The sequence below is a fragment of the Beta vulgaris genome, chromosome 8 (genome assembly GCF_026745355.1).
Source record: "Beta vulgaris subsp. vulgaris cultivar EL10 chromosome 8, EL10.2, whole genome shotgun sequence".
NCBI classification, from domain to species: domain Eukaryota; kingdom Viridiplantae; phylum Streptophyta; class Magnoliopsida; order Caryophyllales; family Amaranthaceae; genus Beta; species Beta vulgaris.
Window position 1 is genome coordinate 41,940,921 of NC_079209.1, and position 11,975 is coordinate 41,952,895.

The 11,975-nt window shown below is 35.8% G+C and overlaps 1 protein-coding gene across 3 annotated transcripts; it reads right to left on the bottom strand.

The window, feature by feature from the left end:
• Positions 1 to 1,184: 1,184 nt before the first annotated feature.
• LOC104901582 (protein RAE1) lies at positions 1,185 to 9,261 on the bottom strand. 3 transcript variants are annotated; one of them, XM_010689174.4, is made up of 12 exons: positions 9,023 to 9,259; positions 8,859 to 8,926; positions 8,302 to 8,388; positions 6,887 to 6,964; positions 6,589 to 6,782; positions 5,264 to 5,405; positions 4,030 to 4,110; positions 3,033 to 3,167; positions 2,342 to 2,419; positions 2,031 to 2,102; positions 1,762 to 1,842; positions 1,185 to 1,674 (listed from the first exon to the last, which is right to left on the bottom strand). In XM_010689174.4, the coding sequence occupies exons 2-12, from the start codon at positions 8,919 to 8,921 to the stop codon at positions 1,624 to 1,626; spliced, it is 1,062 nt and encodes a 353-aa protein (XP_010687476.1). In that variant the 5' UTR covers positions 8,922 to 8,926; positions 9,023 to 9,259; the 3' UTR covers positions 1,185 to 1,623. The 3 variants fall into 3 exon arrangements, with proteins under 3 accessions (XP_010687476.1, XP_057247102.1, XP_048490688.1); XM_057391119.1 differs by lacking the exon at positions 2,342 to 2,419 and having other exon boundaries at positions 9,023 to 9,261; XM_048634731.2 differs by lacking the exon at positions 8,302 to 8,388 and having other exon boundaries at positions 9,023 to 9,260.
• Between the last annotated feature and the right edge of the window lie 2,714 nt (positions 9,262 to 11,975).

Here is an 11,975-nt window from a genome sequence, read left to right on the forward strand (position 1 = left end):
TTGTATAATGTTTGCTTTGGTTTTCATTCATATTCATTATTATAGGCTCATAATATCTCAGAAGAGAGAAGCTTGATATTCTAGATTTTCGGGTGAAGTGGAGGACAAGGAGGGTAAAAGAATCCCTGTGTATATTTCTGGGGAATTAAATCCCTCATAAATTCCTATCTAGTACTACCTCTGTTTTTATTTAGTTGCAACAATTTCTACTTTAAGGTGTTTTTTATTAGTTGCAACATTTCCCTTTTTAGGAAAGCTTTTGGGATAATTTGACTATATTACCCTTACTCTTCACCTACTCTTTTGAACCTGATCAATACTAATAGCAGAGGCAAGTGGGTCAATTATACTCTCTTTTCTCATTTCTTAAAGTTTGTGCAAAAAGGTGAAGGTTGCAACTAAATAAAAACAGAGGTAGTATGTTATAGCTCATGGAATACACTATCTCCCATTCACAATACATGCACCACTTGTTTTTTCATGTATTCCAACACGCTTTTTTGGATATTAATCTCTCTAATTGCGTATAAGTAAACATCATAAAAAATTGATATTTGAATTTCTCCTCATTAACAAGATTCCAATTGACTATGTTTTTTTTTACATAGTGGTAAAAGAAATATTATCAAAGTTGGTTGATGTATTATGCCAAAATAAGAAATGTTACATCTGTGAAATGGATTTAGTATTTATTTAGTTACCAAAAGAGAATGAATTTGATTATTGTATTGGATTACTCCTGGAATAAAAGCTCCTTAGAGAAGATGGATAACTTTTTTTCTAAAACATTTTTAGCCTGGCCCTGTTTTTTTAAGTGAAATATATGCTCTAAAGGAAGCATCATGCTATATTGCTATCTATCGATATAAATATATTAAAAAGCGTGCGAAAATAAGAATCTAAAGGAGTTGTAGTTCATGTAATCCATGTACAATAAAAAAATTAAAAAATTGCATAGTATAGGATTTGATCTCGAGACCTCGGATACATATACTAAAGTTTTAACCACTAAGCTAAGTTATATTTAGTGTTGTTATCATAAAGTATTATATTAATAAATAAATTTTTTTTCTTACCCAGGACATAGCCCAAACCTAATAACTAATTTATCCTCAAAACTAAATTGTTAAACCAACATGCTTTATGGTTGGAGAACAATTTGTCAAATGCACAAACAACGGATCTACAAAACAATAGCGTATTGGTGCTATGAGTTTGTACTCCATGAAAACTGTAGCTTTCTGTGCCAATGACCATTCATAAGGTCTAACACAATTCACTAACATTCCCCCCAAAAACCATAAATCGAACTCATCCTACATAGTTTTTTGGTACTTTATGCTAATCTGGACATACTGTTATGCAAATAGAAGCTGCTTTTGCTAATTGAAGCTATGAACCTCATAAATACAGATTTTTTTTTAAATCATAGATTTACTATTTACCAACTTATCAACGAACTAAGCCAAGAAAAGCAACATATAGACATGGAACACGTAGATTTTAGAAAGGAAGCTCAAAATTCAAGACGGTCAAAACACCAGCTACTCAAAAGAGAGAGATATCCAAACTACTTTCCATATACACAGCAGGTGAACTGCATGAGCTCCAAACACCAGGGCTTCATCGACGACTAGTGCCGCCAACTCTTGGCTTTCCTTTCACCTCAGACTCCTATAAAATAGAAAGATGACGACTTAACCTTCCAAAACAGAAGTAGCAAACATATTAAGAGAGGTAAAGTGATGGAAGTAAACATACCTGTGGTAAGTGTAAAAATATGTAGGACTTTGCAGTAGTGGGGTTATGGTTCTCAGCACCTTTACTCCAGTCATAACATGACTACAACAAGACATCAGAGAGACTCGGTCAGTTTGATATAAAACCAGCGATATATAGGTTTTTCCCCAGTGAGCTTATTATACCATGTTGAGTTGAAAAAGACCACATTTCTTTAGTCGAAATTTATCATTTTTAAAAAATGGTTTATTTTTCCAATATTATCTCTGAATACAGGTTTCAGGACATACCGAGTATGCATAGATAGATCCATCAGTGTTGAACGAACTACAAGGTATTGGCTGACTGCATCTCGACATGGCCTAACAATAAAGTAATGTCATGAGGAGATACAACATCGAGAATAAAGAATCACAAAAGATCAGTATGACACTCTCTCATGTACAGGCAAGCACACAAAAGACAAAAAAGAAGACATCAAGAGGCATGCTGCATGCAACATAGACTTCCACTGATAGATTGCAGTCATTGCACAAAGGATGAGTAGTGTAAGCCCTAAGGGAGTAAACTAAAAATATAAGCACAGAGCATTTTAGGTAACCTTCAATCTCTGTTTACTGTCTTTGTCCCAGAAATTAAAAGCACCATCAGATCCTGCAGTTGCAAAAGTGCCATGTACCTGGTTGAAAAAAAAAATTATTCAGACTGAATTTTGAACTTCAGGTCTCAGGACAGTACATCTTATAAGCTAGTTCTGCAGTTCCAATTACAACTCTAATGAAATAATAAAACCTACAACATCGATATATGCAATCATGAAGGATGTCCATGCATAGGAGGATGGAGATAGAGAGAGGCACATAGTTGGAAGCCAAGCTAAATATCAACAACAGCTTCACTGCGATAGGCTAAAGGCCAAAGCATTAATCATTCACAGATAATAACTAGCAGAAAATAAGTAAATGGGCCTATTGAAGCAGTAAGGCCCAGTTCTCTTAACTTCAAGACATGTATTTCGGTACAAAATACTTTTAATCAGTAAAATATACTTCTAATCAGTAAGCTGCACATAGAAGAAGTCAAGAAACACTAGAGAATCAGCGAAATTCAATTTTAACCACTAAAAGGCAATTTGAATCAACAAGAACAAGTTTTATCTTTTAATCATATAAATTAGTTTAATGAATAAAAATAACTTATGTCCAGTAACATTTTAGTGAAGACGGCAGAACAGTGCATTATATTAATCCATGATAATTGATATACAAAAGAAAAGTATATATATAACTTACAGGATGGAAGTTCAAAGAGTTGACAGAATAAATCTCAGAGCCCTCTCTATGACATTTGAAAGTAAAATTCTTGTTTTGTTGTGCTGGTGCATCATCCAGATGATGAACTCCAACCCGTCCTTCAATTGATCCGACCTGGAAGTTAAGACAGATAAGAATCAACAAACATATCTGCATAGAAAAGTAGCATTGAATACAAGATAGAAGAAAGCCGAAACCCAAAAGAAGACAGGTACTTCGAGTAAAATAATGAGAATCACTAAATACTGCAACTGCGCAACATACTAGCACAATAATAAACAAGAAATGTGTAACAGGAAATTTTGGACTAGAATAAAAAAAACAAACACCTTTTGGATAACTGACAACTTATAGCCAACTAGGAATAACAGTAAATCCTTCATTATGAACAATACTTCCTCTGTTCTTTTTCTATAATGAGATTTTTGTACTATTCACTCACCACCCTAACTATCTATTGTGATTTTTACGTAAGGAAAAATATAGTCATGTGGGGGTCTTGTTAGATTCGTCTCGATATATACTTTCAAGATATCATATTCGTATACTTTTTACTTAAAAGTAATTAAAGATATTAATAGTTGAAATTGTGCACTGGCAAACGCGATAACTCAATTATTGCAATAGAAAAGAACGGAGGAAGTATTTAGCAGATGAGCATTATCAGTAATGCATGTGAATTCGGGGTACTACAAATCATTATATTATCTCCACTGCAGTACTTCAAAGAGGTATAGTCAAGCAAGTTCAGATATATAAAAGTAAAAAAACTGCTGACATAAACCGCCATGTTAGAGACCACCAATGAACTATCATTAGGATGAAAGTCTTATATGTTAACAAGCCTTGATCAGAAACGATCAGTTAAGGATCAAGCGCGCAGAGGAGAGCAAGATATAGAGCTCAAAACCTAAAAAAAACAATACAGATTCATCTAGAGCAAGCTTACAGCATAACAAGGGGAGTAAACTCTTACCAAAAATCCTTGCTTATCAGGAAATGCAGCAACACATCTTGTCTGGTATTTAAGTGGTGACATTATCCTTTTGAATTCAGTCTGTCATTGGAAGAAGCAATTGTCTTAAGTATTATATCCATGACTGACCCCAACAAATAATGAATGTACCAAAATTGACATCATAAGCTTTTCGTCACAAGAAGTAAAATCACCTGCATCAAATTCTATACATCGGACAGGTGAAATTGAGCTTTGCAAGGCTTTACTAAGCTAGCCCAAAATCATGTTGGAGACAGAGATGCACAAAGCGCATAATAGTACATCAACATTGTTTCACGAATACCCTCCCCCCCCCCTTCCTCCCTCACAAAATGCACCCTAAAAAATTGGGACCTAACAAAAGAAGAAAAAAAAATCCAGAAATTTAACATTGGTCATGGGATCCCTTCCACTCGATTGCAGGTGTGCAAGGTAAATGATCCAGGGGATTAAAAATCACTTCCTCTGTCTTTTTACTATTGCAACATTTCCCATTTATGGAAGCTCTATTAATTGCAAGATTACTAGATTCGACTAAAAAAATTCTCTATCTCTCTCTTATTACATGGGAACCTCTTTTAATCTCCGTCTCTCTCTCTTCTCCTCAAATGGCTTCATTAAATGATGTGCCAATCTTGAATGTTGCAATAGAAAAATAGAGCAAGTAATGCTTACCACAACCTGAAGGTGGCTTTATGATGGTTTAACTTCGAGAATGGAAGAATCTCTTAGCTGCAGGATTGAGAATCCCTTCCCTCATAATTGAAGAGATAAGGAGTGTATATGTGAGTTAACTACAGTTCCTTCATCATCTTGCTAATTTGTATACAAAGAAACTGTACCACATAGGCATAATGCTACTCATCTTTCCCCTTAGTTGTTTTTCCCCTGGTCCTCAGGGAGTGGGGCCAGGAGGAAATACCATATGTTTTTCTAGTTTTTGAAGATAGTCTCAAGAGAATCCAATAACTAATGTTCATAGACAAGATATTTCCTGATTGTTATGACTCAAGGTCAATACTAATACTCAAGAACCAAAAAACTTCTCACCGTCCCTGTATTCAAATTTTCATATCATTTCAAAAACAAATGAGTTACTAAACTGAAGTTTGGAGAAGGATTTTTATATAGTCTGAAGCAATTATCAAGAACAGCAAACAGCAATTGTAGAGAAGAGATGAAGAGGGAAGTCTCAAGAGTTTAAACATGTCACCTGCGGGTTTTGCAAATTGAAGACTATGAGATTCCTATCTGCTGTTCCAACAACCATAAGAGGATGCCGCACTGTCAGTGCATAGCAGCGCTCTGGCAGTTGTTGGGTGTGGACAGGATTTGGCTGCCTAGTGTCCCAGTACCTGAAATTAAGCAACTCAATGATAAACCAATTTAACAAGTATTGCAATGAACTTAAAGTTTCTCTCCTATAATCATCTTTTGGTTTGCGTTAGAAAATAAAGATAACAGTCATGAGCACTTTACAGATTTTCAATCACTAACTCATAGAAGTTATCTATAATCTCTACTATCTTTAAAAAGCGTTGACAAGAAAGTACATCCACCATGTGGCATTCTCCCTCTTCGATGATTCTCAATCTAAAATAAACTCGTACAACTGTATGGATGAAAGACACTTATCCACTGTCCAGTACAATTTTAATGCTTCTTTTTACCAAATTAAAGATAATACTACCGATCTTTAATGACAATCAAGTAATTAAGTTCCAATCCTTTGAATGTATGATACGAGTGACTTATTCCCGCCTTTTTACCAACATCTATCTATACCAAATCAACACCACATTAAAATTAGTCACAAGTATTGCTCATCACCCTAAAATGCAGACACACAACTCAGGACACCTGGCGATATCTATAGATATTAAAAAAATCAACAGGTACCAACAACAAATCTCGGGTATGATCGTGATTGTGTCAACTGCAGAACCACTTTCACGGGCCATGCGGTCAGTTTGCGGCTGTCGCAGCCTTATACTTACTCGTGGTAATCTCAAAACCTTTATAATGCGGTCGCGACGGAAGATGCAACCAATTTTTAGAACTATGTCGCCGGGGCCAACCACTAATTTACTTTCAAAGCAATAGTTTCAAAAGGAACACTATAGATATCTACAGAAATAAGAGGAATTAACAGCGAAACACAAACAATGAGTCCTAGCTTCATCAAGTTCTAAAAAAAATATGTCGAGTCCTACCTTCATCAAGTTGTAAGAAAACTATGTCGAGTACTAGCTTCATCAAGTTCTAAGAATAATATGTCAAGTCCTAGCTTCATCATGTTCTAAGAAAACTATGTCCAATAATTATTTTTCTTTCGTTTAGTTCCAACTAAAATATGCCACCTAGATTCATTCTAATGGAAAAATGATAATATTACGAGCACAAAGCTAGATTATGTCAAAACAAGAGGATAAAAAAAACTTGGGTTAGGACTACCAGAGCAATCATGCATCACTTGGAGCTTCTTTCTCGATACAGAGTTACACAAATAAGAAAAGAGCAATCTTACACAGCACTCACCTAAGTGTTTTGTCCCAGCTCCCAGTAACCAGAAGACTCATTTCAGGAATCCAAGCCATCTGATTTATAGGTGCATCATGCATAGCTACAGTAATTGGTTGGCCACCAGACAACAAGGGCCACATCTTTGCCTGTTTGTCACAGCCTCCTGAAAAGACAGTTGTTCCATCATCCTTCCAAGCTGAGCAGAGAACCTACAATAAAGATCAGGGTTATACTGACAACATTCCATCTGAAAGGGCAACTGACCACATCACTATCTTCTTTTATGATTCTCGTTTTGTAATGATTTAGTTACCGGCTGCTCATGAGATATGACTGCCTTTGGTGTACTGCTGACATTTGTTCCACTATGCATTATCTCCCAACAACGCACCTAAAAAGCATGAGAGTGAGGTTATGCAAGATGAAGATATCATATCATGTTAAAGTTAAACTACAAAAGATTTGGAGACCAATAAACAGCCAAATACTTGACATTCCTCATTTCATTTATCGGTAAAATATAGTTTCTCAAACTTCAACTAGCTCGTAATTTCAAACCAACTATTTATCACTTTGTTGCCATGTATTTATCACGAATGTCATTCAGGATTAAGAAGGCACATTGATATTCTCAGAGAGGGGCAAAACATCTTCTAGTACTGATTGATCAATCATAGTGATAATCATGGTGATACTCTTTCATCAAAGAAACAAGCAAGGTAAAGAAAATATTGGATTCCGCAGTTCATAACATTGTCTATTTGATTATTATTATTCAGCACCTTTCACATCATGCAAATAGCATATCGTAGTTAAATCTAGTTCAGCAGGGAAAGGACACATTCGTAAAGGAAATCATTCAATAGTATCCAATGATAGAATAGAAACTTGAATACATCTCTTCCTTTTCTTCCCCATTTTGAAAAGAAAACAGACAAGATTCATCAGTCGATCTATTTAAATTAATCAGTAATTCCAGACTTCTCTTGTCTAGCAACAATAGTGAAAAACAAAAACCATGCTGATCTAGCTCTCTAAGCGACAAGCCAAGCAAGCCTATTTGTTTTGAAAGACATGCCAGGTCTAATATTTTAAAACTTTACTATGGGTAGGTATCTATTACACACTGTAGTTGAGTTGAGTTGTCACAGAGGGTGTTCTTCTGAAACTACCTTTAATGAGTATTTAAATACAAAGCACCCATTCAGCATTCAAGAAAAACAACCAACAAGGAGCTTTCTCATAGACGAAAATGTTTGACGTAATTCTCTTCATCTCAATTCTCAAACCAACTCGGCAAAAACCTAAATGATTACATCAAAGCAAAATTCTGTGTTTTCAACTTTATAAACTTACACCTCCTACATGGGCACAAGACACTAAACATCTAAATTCTCATTGTTAAGTATCTAAATGCAAATGGTGAAAATGGTGGGTATCATGTCCAACACATTTACAAAATTTCCCCATATACTCAAATTCCAAAAGTAAGATATTTAACAATTGGCCATTTTAGTAATTCTCCTAAACTTAAGCTCTCATAACAAAAATAATTTACAAATTTGCGAATCGCAAAACATAGAGCAGTACCCTCTTACCCTTGTCCAACTATCACAGTCAAGTTCACTTTAGCAAGCCAAGCAAAGATTGTAACAGCTATGTAAGGAAGAAGCAAGTAACATAACAAGATACACATAAGAGCGAAAGGAAAGTTACATAAAAACCAACCTGATTATCCCATGAAGTAGCAACAAGGTGATTAGCTTTGGGACTAAAATTTAGGCTAGAAACTGAATCACCTGGTGGTTGAGGCACCTGAATATTCATAATCAAACCCAATATTTCATTACAAAAATTGTTAATTAAATACCAAAAAACTACTATTCCCTCCATCCCATCATATAGTGTTTCTCATTTTTCACTAGAATCAAGGTGAGTGAAACATTATATAATAATAAACAATTAATTAGGAAAAAGAATGGAGAATACTGGGCGAAAGAGCATTAAATGTATTAAAAATTCAATCCTTAGTTGAATAAACAAACAAAACTAACCCCAAGGGAGCAAATAAATTATGGTTTTTTTAGGCAAATCAAGGAAAATTGTAGAACTAAACAAACAAGAACAACATTGACACCAAAAAAAAATACAAGCAGGATTAGGGGAGAGTGTTACTACTACATTCAACTAATTACTTACATTTTCTTGAATTTCAGTATTTCAACAAAAACAATCTACGAAAAAGGGTTTTAGCTTAAATAAAAACTGTAATAACTTAACTTTACCTCATATGATTTATTTGGATTTGGGTTTTGACTTATATTGGTAAGAGATGAAAATGTCGACATTAGAGCTAAACAAAGAAAAATAAACAAAATAATAATTAGTACAGCAAGAAAATATCAAAGACATTATTATAAGAACAGCATGAAGTGGGAAAACTACTTACTAGTAAAAGAGGAACTAAGATATGGGATTTTCGAGAATTATGCAGAGATGAAGAGAGGGAAAAAGAGGAGAGAGAAAGTAAATTTAGGGTGAAACCGTGAAAGTATTTATATGGACTGAAGAGAAGTGAGTTAGCGTGAGAAGAAGGCAGGGATGACTGAAGAAGAGTTTTGAGTTTCGGGCATGAATTTGGAATCCCAGCGTCGTAACGAAGCTAAGAGAAAGTCAATAAAACTAAATTGAAATAAAAGAAAGGATTTATAAGCCGAAATATGAAAATACTGCCTTAAAACTTAAAAGTGGAAGTTAATTAAATCATAACTTCATTTATTTACAAAGCATTCCTTCCTCCAGATTTTAAAGTAAAAAAAGTCTCTCTCTAAGGTGAACTAGGGCTTGAGTGGTTTTTGTGAGTCTTGGATCTCGAGTCGTTTTCCCTCCTTGGGATCGTAGTCAGTCAATTATGGCTGACGAAATTGCAAATAAATGTGCGGAATTAAGGATTACAGATGACGAAATCAAGATCGTAGCATTCTTAGCCATCGATGATGAAGGACCTAGTGATAACGTTGATTCGGGAATTGGTCTATCGATCGTAGGCAAAGTGTTAACAATTAGACCATATAATTTCGAGGCTATGAAAAGAACGATGAACCAAATCTGGATGATATCTAAAGGAGCATTGTTTCGGTCAATTGAGAACGGGCTCTTTGTTGTCCAATTTGCTTCTTTGCGTGACAAAACGAAGGTCATGGCAGGACACCCATGGACGTTTGATAATAATTTACTCATGTTAGAGGAGATTATGGGGAGTGCTCAACCATCAAATATATCGATTACTTTAACTCCTTTCCGGGTTAGGTTGTACAACCTTCCCATGAACAGTCGTACTGAAAAGAGGATTCGAGCAATTGGTGGTGGGTTGGGTGAGGTTTTAGAAGTGGAGTCTGATGGGATTACATGGGATAAGTCGGCGCGGTTGAAAATTATGCTAGATGTCACGAAGCCTTTGCGGCGTATACATCAGGTTCGATCGAGGGATGGGAAGGTTGTGGTTGTGGAGATCAAGTACGAGCGATTACCAAATTTCTGCTACGCGTGTGGAGTCTTAGGGCATATTGAAAGGAACTGTCTTACGATGGCAAAGGAGCTAGAGTAGGGAGAAGGTTAAGCAATGGGGGGCCTGACTACGTGCGTCTCTGAGACGTGCCAGGTTGAGGATGGATGAGGAGGTAAAAGCATTTCGTGGGTGTGCTAGGAATATGATTTTCAAGGCATCATTGGAGAAAATGGGGATTACAGAGGGGGAGCATGCTGCGACTGACGAGTCTCGTATATTTGTTGTGGAGAATCCAAAAGCTGTGGAGGTGGCTGACCCCTAAGCAGTGGAGGCTGTGGAAGATGGGGCGGTGGACCGTGCGCTAGATAATGTTGAGAAATCTGCTCAAGCATGTAGCACGCATATCACTCCAGGTGCATGTGGAGTGAAAGTTGAAGTAAGTTTAAATTCTACCTCTGGCTCTATAATGAATGGTGTTCTGTTTCTAAGCCTAGAAAAGTGAAGTTGATGCCACGTAAACATGATACTGGTCTTTTAAATATTAATGCAAACGTTGGTGGAGCTTCGTGTGAAAATTTAATTTTTGGGGTTATAAGCGCAAGCTCCCACATGAAATGGTATTAGATGACAATGTTGGAGTGGAGGTTGGTTTAAAAAAGTCATTTAGTGGAAGTTGGGTGTTTACCTTTGGGATATTTTTTCTTAGAAGAGACCTATCTATCTGATAGCAAGTTTTTGTATTACCATTCCCAAATCTTTTGGTTATACCTTGCTTGAGTGAGGAGGCTATAGTGAGAAGGCTTCTAAGGCAAAAGTTGAGTTCACCAATTTTTTGTTTGCTAGAGCCAAAGAAAGAGGATCATCTTTGTGTCTTACCTTGTAAATTATGTGTATTAAGAGGCTCTGATTTCTGTGAATTCTCCATGCCTTATTGAAGAGAAGAGATTTCTTTACACAAGAGATGTTTCTCATACCCAACCCTCTCATATCCTTATGGGATTCCAAAACCTCTTTTTTTTTTCTCCAATAAATTGGTGTTTTATCCATAGTTCAAGACCACCAGAACTTGAGGAAGATTAAAGAATTTTTTTTTTTGTGTTCTTTTGGAGAGGAGATATATATAGATGATATGAGAGGCAAGGCTAGAAAGCATGATGTTAATGAGAATTAGCTTTCTAGTTTGGGAGAGATTGATAAATTTCCAAGAAGATATTATGTTGATGGTTTTGTGCAAAATATCATTGAAGCTAGCCGTGTTTCTTCCATTAACTTCCTCAGGAAACCCAAGATAAGTACCTACCTTGATCTTGTTTGAAACCCCAAGGGGTTTTCTCATGATACGAACAAATGTGGATGAAGTGTTAAGACTAAAGATAATATGGGACTTGTCAAAGTTTACCATCTCACATGATTTCGTGCAGATGTCTGATAATATCTCTTTTTTCTTCCAACAATTTTCCGAATTTGCTTTAAAGAAAAGTAAGGCGTCATCTGTAAAGAATAGATAGGAAATCGTCGGCGCTGATCGTGCAATTTTCAGACCTTGAATTTCGTTGAATTGCTAATTAAGGATCAATTTCTTGGAGAGAACCTCCATACACAGAATGAAGATGCATGAAGAAAGTTGATCGGCCTGCATGAGCTTGACCTTTGGGCTAAAAAATTAAGTAGGCTTTTCATTCACCAAAATTGAATAAGTGATTGTTGTAATACATTGCATAATCCAGTTATCCAGCATTCCGGGAATAATATTCTTCTTAGCATGGCCTCCACAAAGTTCCATCTTATTCTATCGTAGGTTTTAATTAGGTCTATCTTCAGAATACATGCAAATGAGTTGCCCTTCTTTCTTTTCTTGACCCAATAGATTATTTCATGTGAGATGAAGCAATTA

Coding starts and splice junctions, on each gene's coding strand:
- LOC104901582 (XM_010689174.4), bottom strand. CDS start 8,921: ATGTCGACATTTTCATCTCTTACCAATATAAGTCAAAACCCAAATCCA. Junction 6,783..6,886: donor TCATATCTCATGAGCAGCCG/GTAACTAAATCA, acceptor TCTTTATTGTAG/GTTCTCTGCTCAGCTTGGAA. Junction 4,111..5,263: donor TCAATTTGCAAAACCCGCAG/GTGACATGTTTA, acceptor TTCCAATGACAG/ACTGAATTCAAAAGGATAAT.